We start from the raw sequence: 18,915 nt of genomic DNA, 5'->3' as shown, positions 1-18,915 counted from the left end.
GGTATGAATGCGGGGAATGTGTGCGTGCATCAATAAGCTCCATTCCTTTTCTGTTTGATCCAATAGCAGCATTTAATAAAAGCAATATAAGTGTAATCCTGGGTTGGTTTCTAGGGAAACTGAGGTAACAAACAAGTCACTGTATGAAATTTTAGTTTGCACTGACTTCACTAGTGCTTTTTATGTAGCCTGTTGTAAAATGAGGCAAATATCTAGAGGAGTTGGTGTACCCCCTGGAAGACCTGAGTACCCCCAGGGGTACACGTACCCCTGATTGAGAACCCCTGGGCTAAAGCACCAGAGAGATGTATTCTCTTCTCTAGGACTCAACGGGGTTGTCCACCAGCACAATCACACAGCTCCCAGCCCAGCCAGGGTCACCAGAGCTCAGCCAATGAGAGGGATCCAGGAAATGAAACCTGCAGCTGGGCTGTACCAGAGAAGTGAAACTAACTTGGTCCCCCACATCTGCAGTGCAGGGAGCAATGGCTGCTGTGCAAAAACTCCAGGATGAAGCCACGTGTTCCATCTGTCTGGAGTATTTCAAAGCCCCGGTGTCTATCCACTGCGGGCACAACTTCTGCCGGGCCTGCATCAGCCAGTGCTGGGGGGAGTCGGAGCCCAACTTCTCCTGCCCCCAGTGCAGAGAAACCGCCCAGCAGAGAAACTTCAGGCCCAACAGGGAGCTGGCGAACATGGTGGAGCTAGTGAAACAGTTGAAGTTACAAGCAGGGAAAGATCCAGAGGGGGAGCGAGTGTGTGAGAAACACAGGGAGCCTCTGAAACTCTTCTGTGAGGAGGATCAAAGCCCCATCTGCGTGGTGTGTGACAGATCCAAGGCTCACAGAGACCACCCTGTGATTCCAATCGAAGAGGCTGCCCAGGAGTACAAGGTAGGAAAACACCATCAACGATTCGAAACCCAGCTGGCAGGAATTGGATAAAGTCTGACCTTGGAATTACTAATCTGTGTTCTTTACTTTAAAGGATTTATTTTTAGTGTAGGGGGTCTGTTAGGGTGATCAGATGTCAAGTGTGAAAAATCAGGGTGGGGGTTAATAGAGTCCTATATAAGACAAAGCCCCTAATATCAGGACAGTCCCTATAAAATGGGGACATCTGGTCACCCTAGGGTCTGTGAATTAGACCTAAGTCATGCTGCCTTTTGCCTGTTTAACAGCTCTCTTTGCAACCAGGTTCTGTAGGAGCAGGACAGATTAAAAAATGTATTAAAGCTAAGGTTACATAGTACACAGGTTAAGAAAAGAGTGTCTGTACATCTGGGTATAGTGCTTAGATTATCCTCAAATACAGGGTTTGTTTTAAAAGTCATAAGATACATAGCACATAATCAGCAAGAACCCAAATTTAGGTGAATACATTGAACAATACAGTTTAGATATTAGCATCCAAGTTTTTGGGTACATCACTTATGAAAAGATATACAGAGAGTGGGTTGTGGAAAGCAAATATATCAATGAGTGAAGACTGTCCCTCAATAATTGAAAATTTGGGGTAGGTTGTCCATTAGAAAATACAACCATCAGGGTAGTATTTCAGTCACACCTAAGGAAATGAAGAATGAATCTCTCATCTGCTATAGCTGCTCAGCCGCTGGTAGCCTCTCACTGGAAAAAGAAAAACAGCCCAACCAGAGAGAAATTTATTCTGCCTCTGTCTGTGCCAGTCATTTCAGTCTCCTAAGAGTAACAACTCAATTCTTCCTTCCAAAACATCCTGGCCCATCATAAACCAGCACAGTGGACTATTCAGAGCCTCTGGGTTACATGGATTATCCAGACCAGGGTTATAATATTGCTAACCAATAAAACAATCCAGTAAATTGTGAGATGCAAATCTGGTTACATTCAAAAGCTCTAGGAAGTGAGTTTTCCTATAAACAGCACCAGCAACTCCTGTAAAGTTGAATACATTGTGTAAATTCTTTCTAAAGTCTGAATCGGATCCATAGGTTTTGTTTATTTAAATTGTTTTCTGTGAGAAGACACCCAGGATGCCCCTCCCAGCAGAACAGATCACGTACTGTGTTTCTTTGCTCAGGAACAAATCTGGACACAACTGCAGACCCTGAAGGAAGAGAGAGAAAAACTCCTCAAATACAGACAGGCCAAGGAGGGGAAAAGCCAGGAATACCTGGTAGGTTCCTGTTATGAATCTGTAGGTTGGTGGTGGTGGGGGAATAACATGACTACTGCTTACTGACTAGGGGTGTCTCTGAAGGCCGACCCCCCCCCCTCCATTTTCCCCTCTCTTCAGGATCCTTTAAGAACTCTCAGAGGCTTTCTCTGGTAAACGGTACCCCTAGTTTCATACCAGAACCAGTTTGCAACAAGCCAGAGTCCCAAACTAAAGTCTATTCCAACAACACAAAGAAAAAGTCCATATTTAGCTCTAGAGAGAGAGAGAAGGTGGGTGAGGTAATACCTTTTATTGGACCAACTTCTGTTGGTGCAACATACAAGCTTTTGAGATGCTGGTCTGCTAAAAGATGTCACCTCACCTACCATGTCTGTCTAATATTCTGACTAGCTGTGGAAGATATTTAGCTCGAGTACTTTCTCTCTCCCTCTCCTGCCCCCCCGGGCTCTTCTTCCATTCTGGTCTGATCTCCCAAACGTTCCCCCTCACTAGAGCTCTGACACCCACTCCCAAACACAGTCAGGGTTTCCCAGCGCCCTGAGCCTCCGCTCACTGGGCTTTACCCTCCTAGCTTCCTGGTGTCATGGTCCTGCCAGAGCCTTCCTCTGCAGCTATGTGTACACTGCTGCCTAGGTCAGCAAAACTTCTGTCGCTCTGGGGGGGTGAATATTCCACCCCCCGAGCGACGTCAGTTACACCGACATGTTCACAGTGCTTCTCCCGCCGACATAAGTTATGCTGCTCCCGGGTGATTTTTTTTATGCCAACAGGAGAACATAGAGCGCTGTACGTGTAGACATTGTCTTCCTCTTTGCACTAGCCATTCCCTGAGGACAGCCACCTCTATCTGCTCTTTGTCGGCAATTGCCTGATTCCCCTCAGGTGGGGCTTCTTCCAAAATCTGGATTGGTTTCGCCCAGTGGCCCCAAAACTTTTGAGGGTCGCCCCGCCCCCCATCCCTGTTCAAGCCTGCTCCTGCTGGGAGTGGGGCCATGGCTCCGGATGGGGGGAGAGGCTGGGGCCATAGCTGGGGCTGGAGCTGCAGCCAGGGCCTGGGGGGCAGGGCTGGAAGCAGAGCTGCGCCGAGGGGCCAGGTGTGAAGCTGGGAGCTGAGGCTGTGTCTGCAGGTGGGACTGGAGCACAGCTGGGGGCGGGGAGGGGTTGGGTGGTGCTCCCTCCCTGCCCCCTGTGGGGGCTGGCCCAGGCCCCGCTGCGCCCCCTGAAGGGTCCTCTGTGTCCCCCCAGGGGGGAACGCCCCACAGTTTGGGGACCTCTGGCTTAGCCCCACACTCTTCAGCTCCTGGGGCAAGTGGCCCTGTTCCAGGGTGTGTCTTGGGTTTGCACAGTTCCTCTGTTCCTCTCTCTCTTTGCATGCATGTTTGCAGCCGTGTGTGCATCACAGTTGCCCACTTTCACGCAGTAAATAAGCACCCTGACTTTCACAATAAGCCAAAAATCTAGCTAATCCCATTTCAAAACAAGGCCAAAACAAGCCAATCCCTAAGAACCCCAACACTCTATGTGACTAGATCCCCCCAGCGTGCAGTCTGGGACTGTGGTGGGCCCACTGTGCACCCCTGACTCTCTCCTCAACTTGCCCTGCGTGCTCCCCCTTGCCCCTGCTTGCTGGGAGCCAATCAAAAAAAAAGAAGCAACAAGCCAAACAAGCAACAAGCTACAAGCCCAAAACTAGCCAACAAGCAACACACAAGCCAATTAAGCCAAAACCAAGTCCAATGTTTGCATTTTTTTCCTCGGGTTTGGCATGTCTGGTGTGTGTCTTTCTTTTGTCTCTGCATGAGCATCGTGATTCTCCTAAATTGTTTGTTTTGATCTATACTGATTTTCACCCCTTCCTTTGGCTTCTGTCCCAATAAACCGCTGCCCTTGTCGCTCTGAAACCTGCTCTTGGAAGAATCTGGATTGTTGGAGCCCATTGATCAGATGATACATGACGAGGCAGCAGAAAGACAAATTAGGGCCAACACAACATTAAGAGACATTATGACCAAAGTGGGAAGCTTTAAGGGAAAACACTGATCTAGTGGCGTGGGGGGAGTTTCTATCAAAAGGCCCTGTTGACATTTCACAAGTGGCAATGAAATTCTCTTGAATGTGCACACCTGGCCATGGGGGCGGGGGGGGGTGTCAATGAAAATATGTTACTTTTAGGGCTGTCAATTAATTGCACTTAACTCAAGTGATTAATTTGTTTTTAGTTACCTCAATTAAAAAAAATTAATCACGATTAATTGCAGTTTTAATCTCACTGTTAAACAATAATACCAATTTAAATGTATTATAAATATTTTTGGATGTTTCCTACATTTTCAAATATATTGATTTCAATTACAGCACAGAATACAAAGTGTACAGTGCTCACTTTATATTATAATTTTTTATTACAAATATTTGCACTGTAAAAAGGATAAAGAAATCGTATTTCAATTTACTTTATACAAGTACTGTAGTGCAATCTCTTTAACATGAAAGTGCAACTTACAAATGTAGAATTGTTTTTTACATATCTGCACTCAAATATAAAACAATGTAAAACTTTAGAGCCTACCAGTCCACTCAGTCCTACTTCTTGTTCAGCCAGTCGCTAAGACAAATTTGTTTATCTTTACGGGAGATAATGTTGCTTAATTCTTATTTTGTAGCCAGCGTTGCAAGGTATTTACGTGTCAGATATGCTAAACATTCGTATGTCCCTTCATGCTTTGACTTCTAGATTGCATCTTTTGTTTATCTTTTTTTACAGTGCAAATATTTGTAATAAAAAAATAACGATGTAAAGTGAGCCCTGTACACTTTGTATTCTGTGTTGTAATTGAAATCAACATCCAAAAATATTTATAATAAATTTAAATTGGTATTCTATTATTGTTTAACAGTGTGATTTAAACTGATTATTATTTTTAATCTTGCAGTTGATTTTTTGAATCGTTTGACAGCCCTAGTTAATTTACATCTGGTGCAAGGTATCCCACGACATGTCCCCTGCCCTACCTTTTCCTTATTTGTGTCTGTCCGTTACAGGAGAAGACGGATGATGAGAGACGGAAAATCATGTCTGAAATTCTGCAATTGCGCCAGCTGCTGGAGGAACAAGAGCGACTCCTGCTGGCCCAATTGGGAGGCCTGGAAAAGGAGATTGGGAAGATGCAGAATGAAAATGTCACCAAACTCTCAGCGGAGATTTACCGTCTCAGTGAGTTGATCAGTGAGATGGAGGGGAAGTGCCAGCAGCCCGCGAGTGAATTCCTGCAGGTGAGACCCCCGATTCTTGCAAGGCATTTGGGGAAGGGGGAGAGGATAAAACTCACGAGTCATGGAGTGCAAAATTCAAACCTCACTATAGAGCTCACAGTGTGTATTTTTAAACAAATTATGTTGCTATTAATGAATTTTCCTCCTCTTGTGAGTAGGGAACTGAGACCCAGCGAGATTAAGGGTACGTCTCCGCTGCAAGCAGGAGTGTGACTGCAGCTCATGTAGACATGCCTGAGTCAGCTTTGATCTAGCTAGCTCCAATAACAATTGCTGTGAAGCCAGGGCAGTGCAGGTGGCACCATGGACTCACTGCTCAAGTACATATCCAGGGTCCCAGCTGGGGTGTATAATCCATGCTGCTGCTTCACTGCTTCACTGCTATTTTGATTGGAGCTAGCTCACGTACGTCCCCACATGCTACACGTGCAGTCACACCTCGGATTGCAATGTAGCCGTCCCTTAAGTGAGTGCAACTCTGTCTGTGCCCAAGAGCTGAATGGAGTTTTCCTGCACCTCAATCAAGTGCTTTGCCACAAAGCCAAACGTCCTCTCCTACAGACATCATTGCCCTCTGCTGGCTGGGTAAAGAACCCAGGAGAAGGGCTTAGAAGGCAGATATGCTAACCACTTAAACACCAACTCAGCAGCATTGGGATGGTGTGTAGCCAAATACCGAGGCCCATGTGGCTACTTCATTCCAACACAGATCTGGGCATGAGGATGATAATTATTAATTACTGTTACACTTTTTTGTGTTCCAAAGTGATTGTGACATGGAAGTACAGTTAACTAAGCAGTTAGGTACAGAGGATATCCCTGAGATTACGCTGTTAAAGAGAATCATAGAAAGTAGGATCGGAGGGGATCTCGAGAGGTCATGTAGTCCTGTCCCCTGCATGGAGGCAGGGTCAAGTATTCTCTAGGCCATCCCTGACAGGTGTTTGTCTAAACTGTCCTTAAAAACCTCCAATGACTGAGATTCCACAACCTTCCTATGTAATTTGTTCCAGAGCTTAACCACCCTGCCAGTTAGGAAGCTTTTCCTAATGTCCAACCTAAACCTCCCTTGCTGCAATGTAAGCCCATTGCTTCCTGTCCTGTCCTCGGTGGTTAAGAACAATTTATCACCCTTCTCTTCATAACAACCTTTTACATACTTAAAGATGGTTATCATGTCCCCCTTTTGTCTTCTCTTTTCCAGACTAAACAAACCCAATTTTTTTCAATCTTCCCTCATAGGTCATGTTTTCTAGACCTTTACTCATTCTTGTTGCTCTTCTCTGGACTTTCTCCAATTTGTCCACCTCTTTCCTGAAGTGTGGCTTCCAGAACTGGACACAATACTCCAGTTGGGGCCTAATCAGCACGGAGTAGAGTGGAAGAATAACTTCTTGTGTCTTGCTTACAACACTCCTGCTAATTCATCCCAGAATGATGTTTGCTTTTTTTGCAACAGTGGTTACACTGTTGACTCATAATTAGCTTGTGGTCCACTATGACCCCCAGATCCCTTTCCGCAGTACTCCTTCCTAGGCAGTCATTTCCCATTTTGTATGTGTGCAACAGATTGTTCCTTCCTAAATGGAGCACTTTGCATTTGTCCTTTTTGAATTTCATCCTATTTAATTCAGACCATTTCTCCAGTTTGTCCAGATCATTTTGAATTCTAATCCTGTCCTCCAAAGTACTTGCAACCCCTCCCAGCTTGCTTTCGTCCACAAACTTTATAAGTGTACTCTTTCTGCCATTGTCCAAATAATTTATGAAGATATTGACTAGAACTGGATTCAGGAGAGATCCCTGTGGGTCCCCATTTGATATGCCCTTCCAGCTCGATTATGAACTATTGATAAAGCTTCACTGAGTACGGTTTTTCAAACCTTAGAGCAGGTATGTCGAGGCTTCTATTGCTCTAGTTTACGTGTGAGATAAATAAAAAAATTAATGGGCACCAAGATAATTTGTCAGCTCTGATTCATGTCCCTGTGATACGGAGCTCCTTTTCTCTCTCTCTCTCCCCTCTCTAGGATATCAGAAGCATCTTGAGCAGGTACGTGGCTCCTCACTTCCTCTGATCCCTCACGATGCTGGGAAAGGGCTTGCACACGCATCTTCCCAGCCACTAATCTTCCCTGCTTAAAGACATGCTGAGTAGAGTTGATTGGGAGACAGGGGATGAGTCACTGGATGGTCCCCTGTTCTGTTCGGTCCCTCTGGGGCACCTGGCCTTGGCCACTGTCAGCAGACAGGACACTGGGCTAGATGGACCTTTGTTCTGACCCTGTCTGGCCATTCTTATGTTTTTATGATTAACCAAACCCCCCCCCACCCCCCCCACAAAAAACCCACGGGGAAAGAAATACAAACATGGCAAAGTCATTTTTGTTCCACAAGCTTCAAAAAGCAGCGTTTCCTTTTCCTTAATGTACCCATTTTCATTTATATACTTGGGTTTCAAGAAAGTATTTTCCTTTTTTTCCAATTTAAAAAAAAACCCCACTGAAAACAAAAGATTGACGACACAGTTTTCAAAAGTGCCTGAGTGACTTAAGAGTCTGAACAGCACCAGACTTAGATTCCTGGGGCCTGGAACCTCAAAGGTATTTAGGCCCTTCACTCCCATTGATTTCAGTGGAAGATAGGCACCTAAATATGTCTGGCAGTCTGGGCCTAACCGTTCCCCCCCTCAGTTGGAGGGAGTACTTGAACTGGGGGTTTCCAATGTCCACGGTGACTACTGGAATCCCTGGGCTAGAAGTTCGGAAGGAGTCTCTTCTCCCCCCAGCCATTTTGTGTAAGTTCTCCAATAGGCTTGGGTGGCACGTATAAAAGACCAGGGAAGGCTGAGCGTCCTGAAAAGGCCGGCCACACAGGGGGGAAATGCCGTGGATACAGCACGGGTCACCTGTCTGGAGGTGTGCTGGCCAGCCACTGCCTTTGGAGAACCAGAAGCTAAGCTCCATGGAAGTGGGAGGGTCCCCCACTGGTGCCTGGACCATGGCCTTGCCTTCGCTCCGCCCTACCCCCACTCGACCTTTTCCCCCATGGCCCTGCCTGCCTCTTTCCACCCCCGCTGTGTCTCTCTTCCCCCGAGGCCACTCCCTGCCCACCGCTTGCTCCTCTCCGTCCCTCCCTGCTGCCCCCGGGTTGCTTGCATAAGGCAGAAAAAAGTGATGGGGCCAGGGCTGGGCCTCCAGGGGAAGAGGCCAAATAGGGGCAGGGTCTCAGGGGCATGGTCTCTAGGGTGGGGCCATGGTCCAGCCACCAGTGGCCCACGCCTCACTTCTAGGGAGCTTCTGGCATGTGAATCTCCCCAAATGGAAGACTCATGTGCCACCTATGCCAATAGGGACCCGATCCAGCAGAGGTGATGTCTGAGCATGGTTACCAAATTGGGCCGCATGGGAGGCTTAGGCAGAGGAATGCCTCTCTTCCCCCAGTTAGTGGATTGTTCTGGGGCTTGGGCATCCGGACATCTGGTGAGAAGCAAGAACGTAGGCATCTAGGGCACTTGCACTGCAAAAATGTCAGTGCTGAGCAAATTTAGGTGCCTTTAGGGTTTGGCAGCAGCTGGGGCACATGGATTGTGGCACCTAAAATCGGGACATTGGCACCAAAATCTGAGGTTTTGTTGCCCAAGTAACTTTGTGGAGCTGGGCCTACTTGCCCCGAGTAGAGCAAGTTATCCAGCAGGCTGCTCCACTTCACAGCTTTCGCTTCCAAGATGATCAGAATGTAACGAATGCATAATTACACAGCAAACTGCGATTCCTTAACAAAGCCTGTTTCTCTCTAGGTGCGAGAAAGGGAAGGCCCAGGCGGCGGTGGAGAGTCCTTCCGAGCTGGAAAAGAGAATCTGTGATTTCTCCCAGAAAAGGATCATTCTGGAGAAGTTTCTGAGGGAATTCAAAGGTATCAAGAAGTGCAAATCAAAATGTCACTGTGGGAGGACATGGGCCTTGGATAAACAGTGTTGATGTCAAGCCCAACTCAATAATAGTAAAAAAATAGGTTATACATTCCTGGGAAGGGCCAAGGGAAGAGAAAATGTTATATCATAAAAATAAGACCAACAGGATCTTGTAAAGGGGATAAGGCAAAATGCCGCATTTATTGTAAATATAATACAAAGATAAAAACACACAATTCTATGTCACTACAATTCCTTATTTATACCTTATTTATACACATATCCATTCATACATTCATTCTGCTTAGTTGTTATAGTTAACCAGCCTAGAAGTTGCCCGTGACAGAGTACTGGCCAGGTAGCCTGTTCATGAGAGTGGAGCCAAGTCCATGTCAGATGCACATCCGATGCTCCTGGAGGGTGGCAGCAGAACCAGACTCAAAGTTCTCACTTTCTAGAGTCCATTTTTATAGGAATTTATTCCTAAGCCAGTCCATGGGAATTGTTCATCATGTTGTTGCTGAATCAATCAGCAGATGGCACATTCCTGACGGCTCCGTGCTGCCAGATGTTATCTTGTTCTTCGGTTCTCCCATCCTTGAGGCTGTTGGGTGGATTCCAGTCTGCCCTCCGGGGGTCATCTGGTTGTCTCCACTCTGCGCATTCTTCGGCCCATCGATACTGAATTCCTAGGCTGGCACCTTCCGAACCATTCATTCATTACCATTATTCATCTGAACCAATCATTCATTCACATACGTTCTTTATCTTAATCACAGTTATTCTACTGTCTTTTTAACTTTTGGGGTGTTGCTAATTCATTTGAAACTCCCTGTCTTTTAATATGTAAAGTGAGATAAAACTACAGAGAGTGGGAGTCTCTGTGTCATTTCTAAGAACAGTTGTTGTCACAAAATGTCAATATCAATTACAAAGTATCACTTAGAGCAATTGAGTGGTTTACAAGCTTTACGCAGACACCGTCAGCAGCTTGCAAGTGAACAAGAGACCCGAAAGATCTTTTAATTGGTAGTGCCCTGTACTTTAAATTGTGGGGGATTAATCATGGAGAATCACAAATATAATTATGGGGAATCACAAAATATGCCTAAAAAAATACAATAGAGAGCCAACAACAACAAGAGTGAATTTTATTATTCACGCTCTCTTCCTTTGTTTCTCTCTCTGGGTATCTGAGCTCCCTTCCCCTGTGTTTGTGTAACAGAAATAAAGCATGTCAGTTGTAGGAAACCTTATCATAAATATGAGTGTATGAAAATGCATCTCTTCTCCCCCTGTCTTCTCTCTAGACACGCTGGTATTTGAGCTGGAGGTGGAAGGGAGTCAATTTTTGGCAAAGGAGATGGAAAACGTAGGTGAAAAGGGTAAGTTTTCCCAGGGATATTGTAACAGTGAGAAGAACCGAAGAGGAGACGGGTTTGCGGATCTGGATTCACTTGCAGAAGAAAAGTCTGGGATCAAACAGAGCCAGTTTCCCACCTCATGGCAGTTTCCCGCTTCCGGAGACTTGTAGGAAAAGGGCTGGGTGGAGAGGCCATTACTGCTCTAAGCATGCGACTGAGAAGAGGTGATATACAGATGCGCTGGGAGTCAGTGGTGTGATGTCTCCATCCCCCAGTGTCTCCTTGGGGCATGACTCCCATCATTCTCTCTCCTCCAGTCCCATTGCTTTCTTGTCTTTTCCTCCTGGACTCCGATGCCATATTCCCACACTTCCTGCCCTTCCATGGGCTGGGTGCCCTTCCACAGGGTTCCCACTGTCTTCCTTCCCCATAGGCGGTGGGTCTCTCCTTCCACCCAGTGTCACTTCCATTTCCCCATGCTGTTCCCTCCTCTCCCCAGAGGGTTTCCCCAGCGGACAGCTGAAAACGCTCCCTCTTTCACTCAACTTTGCCCCCACTCCCACCCTACCTGTGGGGGTACAGCAGCTCCGGTAGGAGCAGATGCAGAGTCAGTTCTTACAGTGCCTCCTAGTGCCTGGCAGAAGGGAGCTGCCGTGAAATGGCCGCTCAGCCCCCTGCAGGGGCAGCTCCCTGGGACCTGAGACAGGCAGGAAATCAGGGAGGGTCCCAGCCAGGACAGGGCTACTGAGGAGTGTGAGAAATGGTCCCAGCCTCCCCCGGGGCTGAGCTCTGCCCCTAATGCTGATATTCTCTCTCTCCCCAGTGAATGTGACTCTGGATCCAGACACGGCTCATCCCAAACTCATCCTGTCTGAGGATCGGAAACATGTGAAATATGGAGATGCCTGGCAGGATCTGCCCCACAATCCCAAGAGATTTGATTCTTCTCTCTGCATGCTGGGCTGTGAGGGATTCACCTCAGGGAAACATTACTGGGAGCTGGAGGTGGGCGAAGGGGGAGGCTGGGCCGTGGGGGTAGCCAGAGAGTCGGTGAAGAGGAAGGGACCGGTCAAATATAGCCCTGAGGGAGGGATCTTCTCTGTAGCTCTGCGCAGAGGTGAGTACTGGGCACTCACCTCGCCTGAAGAAATCCCCCTGTCTCTGAGTTGGGTCCCCCAGAGGATCCGGGTTTCTTTGGACTATGAAGGGGGGCAGGTGGCATTTTTCGATGCTGATCGCAAGTCCCTCATCTTCTGCTACCTGAGGGCCTCTTTCACTGGGGAGAGAGTCCTCCCTTTCTTCTGGGTGGTGGGAAAGGTGTCCTGGCTCAGACTGGCTCCTTCAGAAATGAGGTTTCAAATCCACATCTCCAACAGTCATTCTCCCCAAAAAGGTCACCATCGTGTCTGCTTCGCACCCCCAGGGTTTCTCCAATATCCAGAAAGAATGAGCGGCACTGAATTAAACCTAGCCACTCCCTCAGCAGCGCACGCAACCCCTGTCTCAGGCAACTCTCGGCTCAGTACCTTCCAACAAGGGAAACTGAGGCCAAACACTTGTCACCCCCGCAGGCCGATCCACCGCTATCCAGCCCATGCCACCTACCCTATAAGGGGAACAGAGCCCCATTCAGCCCAGGCAGCCACCCCCCAGCCCATAAAAAGGAAAAGTTTTTATTCCCTGTCCGACTTCCTGAAAAGTAAATAGTTTCCAGCTGCCTTGCTCCTCACTGCCCCTGTGCCCCCAGGTAACAATCTCCAGTCTCCGGCCGCTCTGCTCCCCTTCACCCACTAGAAACTGTCTCCCAGTGAGAGAGCCCAGAATGAGCCACTTTCTCTCTCCCTGGAGAGAAGCTGGGAGCTGCGGAGGGATCTAGGCCCCTGTGGGCCCTGATGGCTGGGGATGGCCAGCCAGGGAGGAGCTGGAATTCTGTTCCTCACCTTGCAGCTAAAGAACTAGCCTCTCCCCTGCTGCCCTAGTCACTCCTTGGGTTACGGAGGTGGTCAATAGCGCTGGGCAGGCTGGGAAGTTGTTTGACTGGAGGGGAGCAGAGAGGGCAGAGCCCCTTGGAGAGGGAGGCTTTGGAGTATCAGTCACTTTGTGAACGGGGCTGAGGTTTCTGTACTGTACTGATTAATCTGCTTATTTTAGGAGCAAGGGGCCAGGTTGCGGCTGTGCAATGGCTGCTTATTGTGATTCCTGTGACATGCTGATTATTGTGACATGCTGATTCCTGAGTCCGTCCTCCTTTGTTTATGTCCGCCTGCTTTCTCTCCTCATCTACACAGATTGTGAACTCTTAAGGGCAGGGGATGTCTTGAAATACAGCACCATTGGCCCCAGAGCCCAGACGTGTACCGGCACGTGCTAACACAGTTCCAGTACTACACAATAACATCAATGAACGACTTGCCACTGGAAGCATGTCTCTTTCTTTACAGCACCGTTTTGTATTTTACAGGATTTCCTGTCCATTGGAAATTAAGATTCCCCAGTTGCAAAGAGGGTTTGATGGACATTAGGCAGTGTTATTTGAGCAAATTCTCTTTTTTTTAAATGATTCACATAATCTGGGACCGAAGTGTTTTTAGAACAGGGTCTCTAGAGGATGCTAAAGGGTCCTCTTGTCTGGGCCATTTGGCATTAAATACAGAAATAAACTCGGAAGTGATCAGAAAAAGAGTTGCTGTTTCTTTGTTTGCCCCTTTCCCCCCCCCTCTTGAAATGTTCTGTGCCTCAAGATGGGTTACAGGGAATGGTAGCTGCAGCCAGATGAACAGCGCCCCCCTTTGTCAGTTTAGAAATGGGGCAGATGTGGACAAACCCTCTTTAAATGGAAAATGCAGCAAACACCTGTATGTGACTGGTCACCAGGCCCAAATGATAGAGCACGTCATATCTGAATGTCCCCTTCGTTCTTTTGCCGGGGACCTGAAGGATGTTCATCAGCTCACTGCTGCGGCAATGTGCTGGCTATTAAACTTAGATTTACCTTTGTAGTTGTTGCTATCTACCCAAGCCATATGAAAGAAGAAGTAGTAGTTTAGGAAGTATCCTGCCCCGTTGCACTCTGCTTAGCCTGCTAGATCCAAATCTCGACGCCTCGATGGAGCTTACATAGTTAAGGCCCCGTGTACAGGCCTTGGGACAGACATCACAGTTATTAATAGGGATCCAAACTAGGACCTTCAGCCCCCAAATGACTTGCTCCTAACCTTGGGGATAAAGGAGTTAGGCCCAGATCCTCAAAGGTGCCTAACTCCCTTTGGTTTCAATGGGAGTTAGGTGCTTGAATACCTTACTCCTTTATGGGTATGTTTGTGTCTCCCTTACCCTAAATCTGAGCAGGTGGAGGGGAGAGGAAGATGTGTCGAGATTCTCCCCTCAGGGATAGAGAGGAGAGGGGCTGGGGTCTCTCCCACAAGATACCTTCATCCTCTACAGCTCTCCCATCTCCTCCACTGTGACCACAGGACTAGCTGGGAGCTTGCTGCAATCACTCAGGTTGTCTCAGAGCTCCAGCTCCAGCATCCTCAAAGATGCTTAGGTGCCTAAATCACATATGAGTTAGGCACCTAAATATCTTGGGCCCTGTAGTCTTTCTATAGACCTCAGCTGGCTGTGGCTCAGATCCCCAGACTGCCCAGGAGTGGGGAAGGTGACTGTCTTGAAGTGAAAAATCTTATTTGAATGTCAGAGATTAGGAGATACGCTTATCACAGTCTGATTTGCCTTCAGCAGATCTTGCTTCTGGTGTTTTTTACTGTCAAGATACTTTGCTTTAACCATATTGATCCAAAGCCCTGGTTGAGCAGAGGTCCCACTTCCACAGTGGATTACAAGTTCCCTCATCAGTTGGGGAAGGGACCATGTGTTGTGCAGAGCCAAGGATATGCTCCAAGCTCAAGGAGAAATAACAACGAACCATCAGGGCATTTCCAGGTTGTATTTTCAGCTACAGATTAACAGGATGTTGCCCGATTTTATGGGAGATTAATAGATAATATGGGTTATAGGCTCACCAGTTCATCTGATCAGAAGATAATAAGGTTCTTAGCCCAGAATCAGGCTACATAGAATTTGCAAGGACCTTCTATAATAAACCTATTGTAATAACAAAGAACATACTTCTAATGTAACAAATGATCAAACTTGTAAGAAAAGATATATGGGCAAGCAATCAGAATAGCCCTATAGGCCACAAGCCTGAACGGGATTAATTACGTAACTCAGTAAAGCATTCCTGAACGGGAAATGTGCTAGAAATGAAGACACTGGTTTATTTTTGAGGGAAATCTCCAAGATTTCCTAGGATTGGGTAGCAGTACCAGGACATGCTGGTAAAGACTGACCATCCCAGAGGGGGATTTAGTCCTGTAGGGACCAGATCCTCAAAGGTGCCTAAAACCCTTGATCTGGGCCTAAAGGGGATGCTTAGATCCTGTCTTTCCCATAAGCTGACTCCACCCTCACCAGCCAGGCCCATTCTATTCTATTTATTTAATTTGGTTGAGTGAATTTCCTGGTAGCGAAAGGCTGTCAAACTCTGGGAACCACAATCCTTATTGGTCTATACCACAGACCCAACACAGGCAGCTCTATACACTCAGCACCTCTTTCAAACTGCAGGCTTTTTGTTGTAGTGTAGACGTAACCTCAGAGTTTTGCAGCTAAGTACAAGGTGGAACAGATAAGGAGTTAACACATGTTGCAAGGTGAAGTGAGCAGTTAACCCCTCTCCGGCTCAGGACAGAGAAGGTTAGCGGGTTACAGATTGGTGTAATGAGCCATAAATCCAGTGTTTTTTATTAAGCCCATCATTTTTGGTATCTAGCAGAAGGCAGAGAGAACAGAAACCCAGAGATCCAAGGAGACATGACCTCAGTGACTCTTGCACAGGAAATCCAAGAGGAAACCAAATGCTCCATCTGCCTGGATTATATGAAAGAGCTGGTGAACACAGAGTATGGCCACAACTTCTGCCGAGTCTACATCACTAACTACTGCGAGGCTGGGGGAAAGGGGGATTACGAACCTTTGTGCTGCCCCAACTGCAGAGCTCGGATCCAGAAAAGGACTCTCCAGCCCAACTGGGAGCTGGTGAATAGCACTGAAACCATCAAATTCCTGGAAAGGAAGGGACAGGAGAAGCTGTGCGTAAGACACCAGGAGAAACTCAACCTGTTCTGTGAAGAGGACGGGGAAGTCGTGTGTGTGGCGTGTTGGGAATCAGCAGAGCACAGATCTCACAAAGTGCTTTTCGCTGAGGAGGCTGCCCAGAAATACTAGGTAAAGTAGGAAACACTCTGCATCCGGGCCAATTCAATCCTTCCCTTTTCAGACTAATATGTGCATGAACGGTGGGTATAATAGGCCAGGGGAGGCTAAGCCTCCCCTAACCCAGGCTGAGGCCCCACCCATGCTCCGCCCTCGCTCCCCCTCTCCCCCGAAGCTGGCGGGGGCTCAGCACTGCTGCTTTCCCCGAAGCCCCACCCCTGTGCTGCCCCTTCCCCCTGAGCCCCTTCCCCCAAGGCCCTGCCCCTTCCCCCCCCAAGGCCCTGCCTTGGAACCGCCTCTTCCTCCCAAGGCCCTGCCCCCACCCTGCACCTTCATGCCGCCCCTTCCCCCAAGGCCCTGCTGCTGCGCCACCTCTTCCCCCGAGTCTCTGCTTTGGTGCCACCCCTTCCTCCTAAGGCCCTTCCCCCACCCTGCCCCTTCCCCCCCGAGGTCCCACCCTCATGCCACGCACCTTCTCCCCAAGCCCTGCCCTCATGCTGTCCCTTCTCCCAGAGCCCCCCAAGCCCCCACCCTCGCACTGCCCCTTAGCCCCGAGGCCCTGCCCCTGCCCCGCCCCTTTCCCCCAAACCTCTGCTCTCGCACTGCCCCTTCCTCCCGAGCCCCCACCCTTCCCTTTCCCCCCAAGCTCCCACACTTGCACTGCCCCTTCCCCCGAGGTCCCGCCCTCACACCATGCCTTCTCCCCGAGCCCCCATCCCCATGCCTCCCCTTCCCCCCAAGCCTCCACCCTCGCACTGCCTCTTCCCCCAAGGCCCTATCCCTGCACCGCCCCTTCCCCCTGAGCTCCTGCCCTCACGCCACCCCTTCTCCTGAGGCTGCCTCTCCCCCCTAAGACTCCGCCCTCTGCTCACTCTTCTCCCTCCACCCCTCATTTGCCCGTACAGCCAGTAAAATGTGGGAGGGCTATGGCCCCCTGGACCTCCCCGTTCCGGCACCCCTGCTTCACAGTCACGATGAACACAGCAACCCTTCCTATCCTTCAGGGAGCATTTACAGGGCTGGATTAAGGCACGGGATCTATGGACCCCTGCCTACGGCCCCCTGCTCTTGGAGTCTCCTCCTTGCATCCGATGAAGTGAGCTGTAGCTCACGAAAGCTTATGCTCAAATAAATTGGTTAGTCTCTAAGGTGCCACAAGTCCTCCTCTTCTTGCATTGGAACCTCAATTCTGCCACCCCTCCTTTTTGTAAAGTACACTTTTAGCCTTCCTGTCTGCAGAGAAAAGCTTGAAAATGTAAATCAAGCATAGGCGACACAGTGACATCAGCCTGAGTTTGCAAAGAGCCTGAGAAAGTAGCTGGAATCCCCAGCACAGGCCTAAGGGCACGTCTACACTTAAAATACTGCATTGGCGCTACTACACCAACGCAGCTGTGTCACTATAGTGCTTTGGTGAAGATGCTCTATGCTGACGGGAGAGAGCTCTCCCACTGGCGTAGTTAATCCACCTCCCTGAGAGGCGGTGCCTATGTTGGGGGGAGAAGCTCTCCTGTCAATATAGCACTGTCTACACGGGGGTTAGGTTGGTATAACTACTTCGCTCAGGGCCCAGGGTGTGGATTTTTCACACCTCTGAGTGATGCACTTGTTTCGCTATAGGTCTGTAGTGTAGACCAGACCTAAGTGAGGCAGGAGGGGAAGTGGGCAGTGTGATCAGCCAGGACTCCCAAGTGGACACACCATAGTGGTGAACTAATTAATGGGGGGGCCCTACTGCCTCCCCATCTCCTCCTGAGTATAGGGGTCCCCTGGTAGCTAATCCTGGTAGGGAAGGATGGACCCTGCCACCAGCATCCCAAGTGGTGGGTGGAAGGAATGGGGCCATGAGGGCGGAGTCACGGGGGGTGGGAGGGTGGGCATACCTTGGTATGTCCAGAACTCCAGATTGATTTAATCTGGCTGGCCCTGGGAAAGGTTCCCAGCTCATTCATTAGGGTTATTACACATTGCGTTGTTACCCACATTTCATTATTCACGTACAGAGCAGCCAAATGGGTGCTGGTGTCTGACATGTAAACAGGTCCCTGACCCCAAGGGCTTGCAGTCTATACCTTGGTATGTCCAGAACTCCAGATTGATTTAATCTGGCTGGCCCTGGGAAAGGTTCCCAGCTCATTCATTAGGGTTATTACACATTGCGTTGTTACCCACATTTCATTATTCAAGTACAGAGCAGCCAAATGGGTGCTGGTGTCTGACATGTAAACAGGTCCCTGACCCCAAGGGCTTGCAGTCTATAAAGATGGATGCAAACCAAAGAGCAGGTAGGAAGCCAGCCGGGAGTGGCACGTCCCACCCACTCTCTCTGGAACATGCTCTGCTCGGATCCACACACATTGTGCGTTAAAAAGACCAGAGTCATTTACTCTCCCTCCCGGCCGAGCGGAGCTCAGTGCAGGATCAGAGAGGGAGGGCAGAGGTGGCTGTATGACAACTTTCCACCTCCTTATGGTATCTGCTTCTCGGGGGGGGGGCGCCTGGATCCCCAGCCCCAGGGACTGCTCTAGCTTACAGTCTGCTGCCATGGCCTGCAAACAGCCAGAGTGCAGTGCGGTCTGGCCACCCCAACATGCTCCCAGCTGGCCCCTATGAAGGAGGCTGGGAAGAGGATGGCAAATGGTCATTCTGCTGGTCCTGTGTGGCCAGGGATTCCCTCTTATGCCAGGGGATTCCCTCATGGGCAGGTCCAACTTGTTTCTACCTCTTTTATACCACACAGAGGCTGGGATTGAACCCAGAACTAGCCACTTTTGTCAGTGTTACTCACTTCCATCCCAACAAGGGTAAACTCATTTCTGGGGATCAAACTATCCAGATCACTCAGAGGCAGGGCAGCGCTGGGTGCAGGGTCCCCTGCTGCTGTGCACTGTGCAGCCCGGAATGATGGCTGTCAATATTACTGCCTGG

The 18,915-nt window shown here is 48.9% G+C and overlaps 1 protein-coding gene across 2 annotated transcripts; it reads left to right on the top strand.

The window, feature by feature from the left end:
• Window positions 1-420: 420 nt before the first annotated feature.
• LOC102941445 (zinc finger protein RFP) lies at window positions 421-13,392 on the top strand. 2 transcript variants are annotated; one of them, XM_027832434.3, is made up of 8 exons: window positions 421-893; window positions 2,062-2,157; window positions 5,203-5,433; window positions 7,464-7,486; window positions 9,233-9,348; window positions 10,657-10,731; window positions 11,534-11,715; window positions 12,999-13,165. In XM_027832434.3, the coding sequence occupies exons 1-8, from the start codon at window positions 486-488 to the stop codon at window positions 13,011-13,013; spliced, it is 1,146 nt and encodes a 381-aa protein (XP_027688235.2). In that variant the 5' UTR covers window positions 421-485; the 3' UTR covers window positions 13,014-13,165. The 2 variants fall into 2 exon arrangements, with proteins under 2 accessions (XP_027688235.2, XP_027688234.2); XM_027832433.3 differs by having other exon boundaries at window positions 432-893; window positions 11,534-11,674; window positions 12,999-13,392.
• The last annotated feature ends 5,523 nt before the right edge of the window (window positions 13,393-18,915 follow it).

The sequence above is a fragment of the Chelonia mydas genome, chromosome 14, assembly GCF_015237465.2.
Source record: "Chelonia mydas isolate rCheMyd1 chromosome 14, rCheMyd1.pri.v2, whole genome shotgun sequence".
Lineage (NCBI taxonomy): Eukaryota > Metazoa > Chordata > Testudines > Cheloniidae > Chelonia > Chelonia mydas.
The sequence above is the reverse complement of the archived record's forward strand: the minus strand, read 5'-3'. Positions and strand labels throughout refer to the sequence as shown.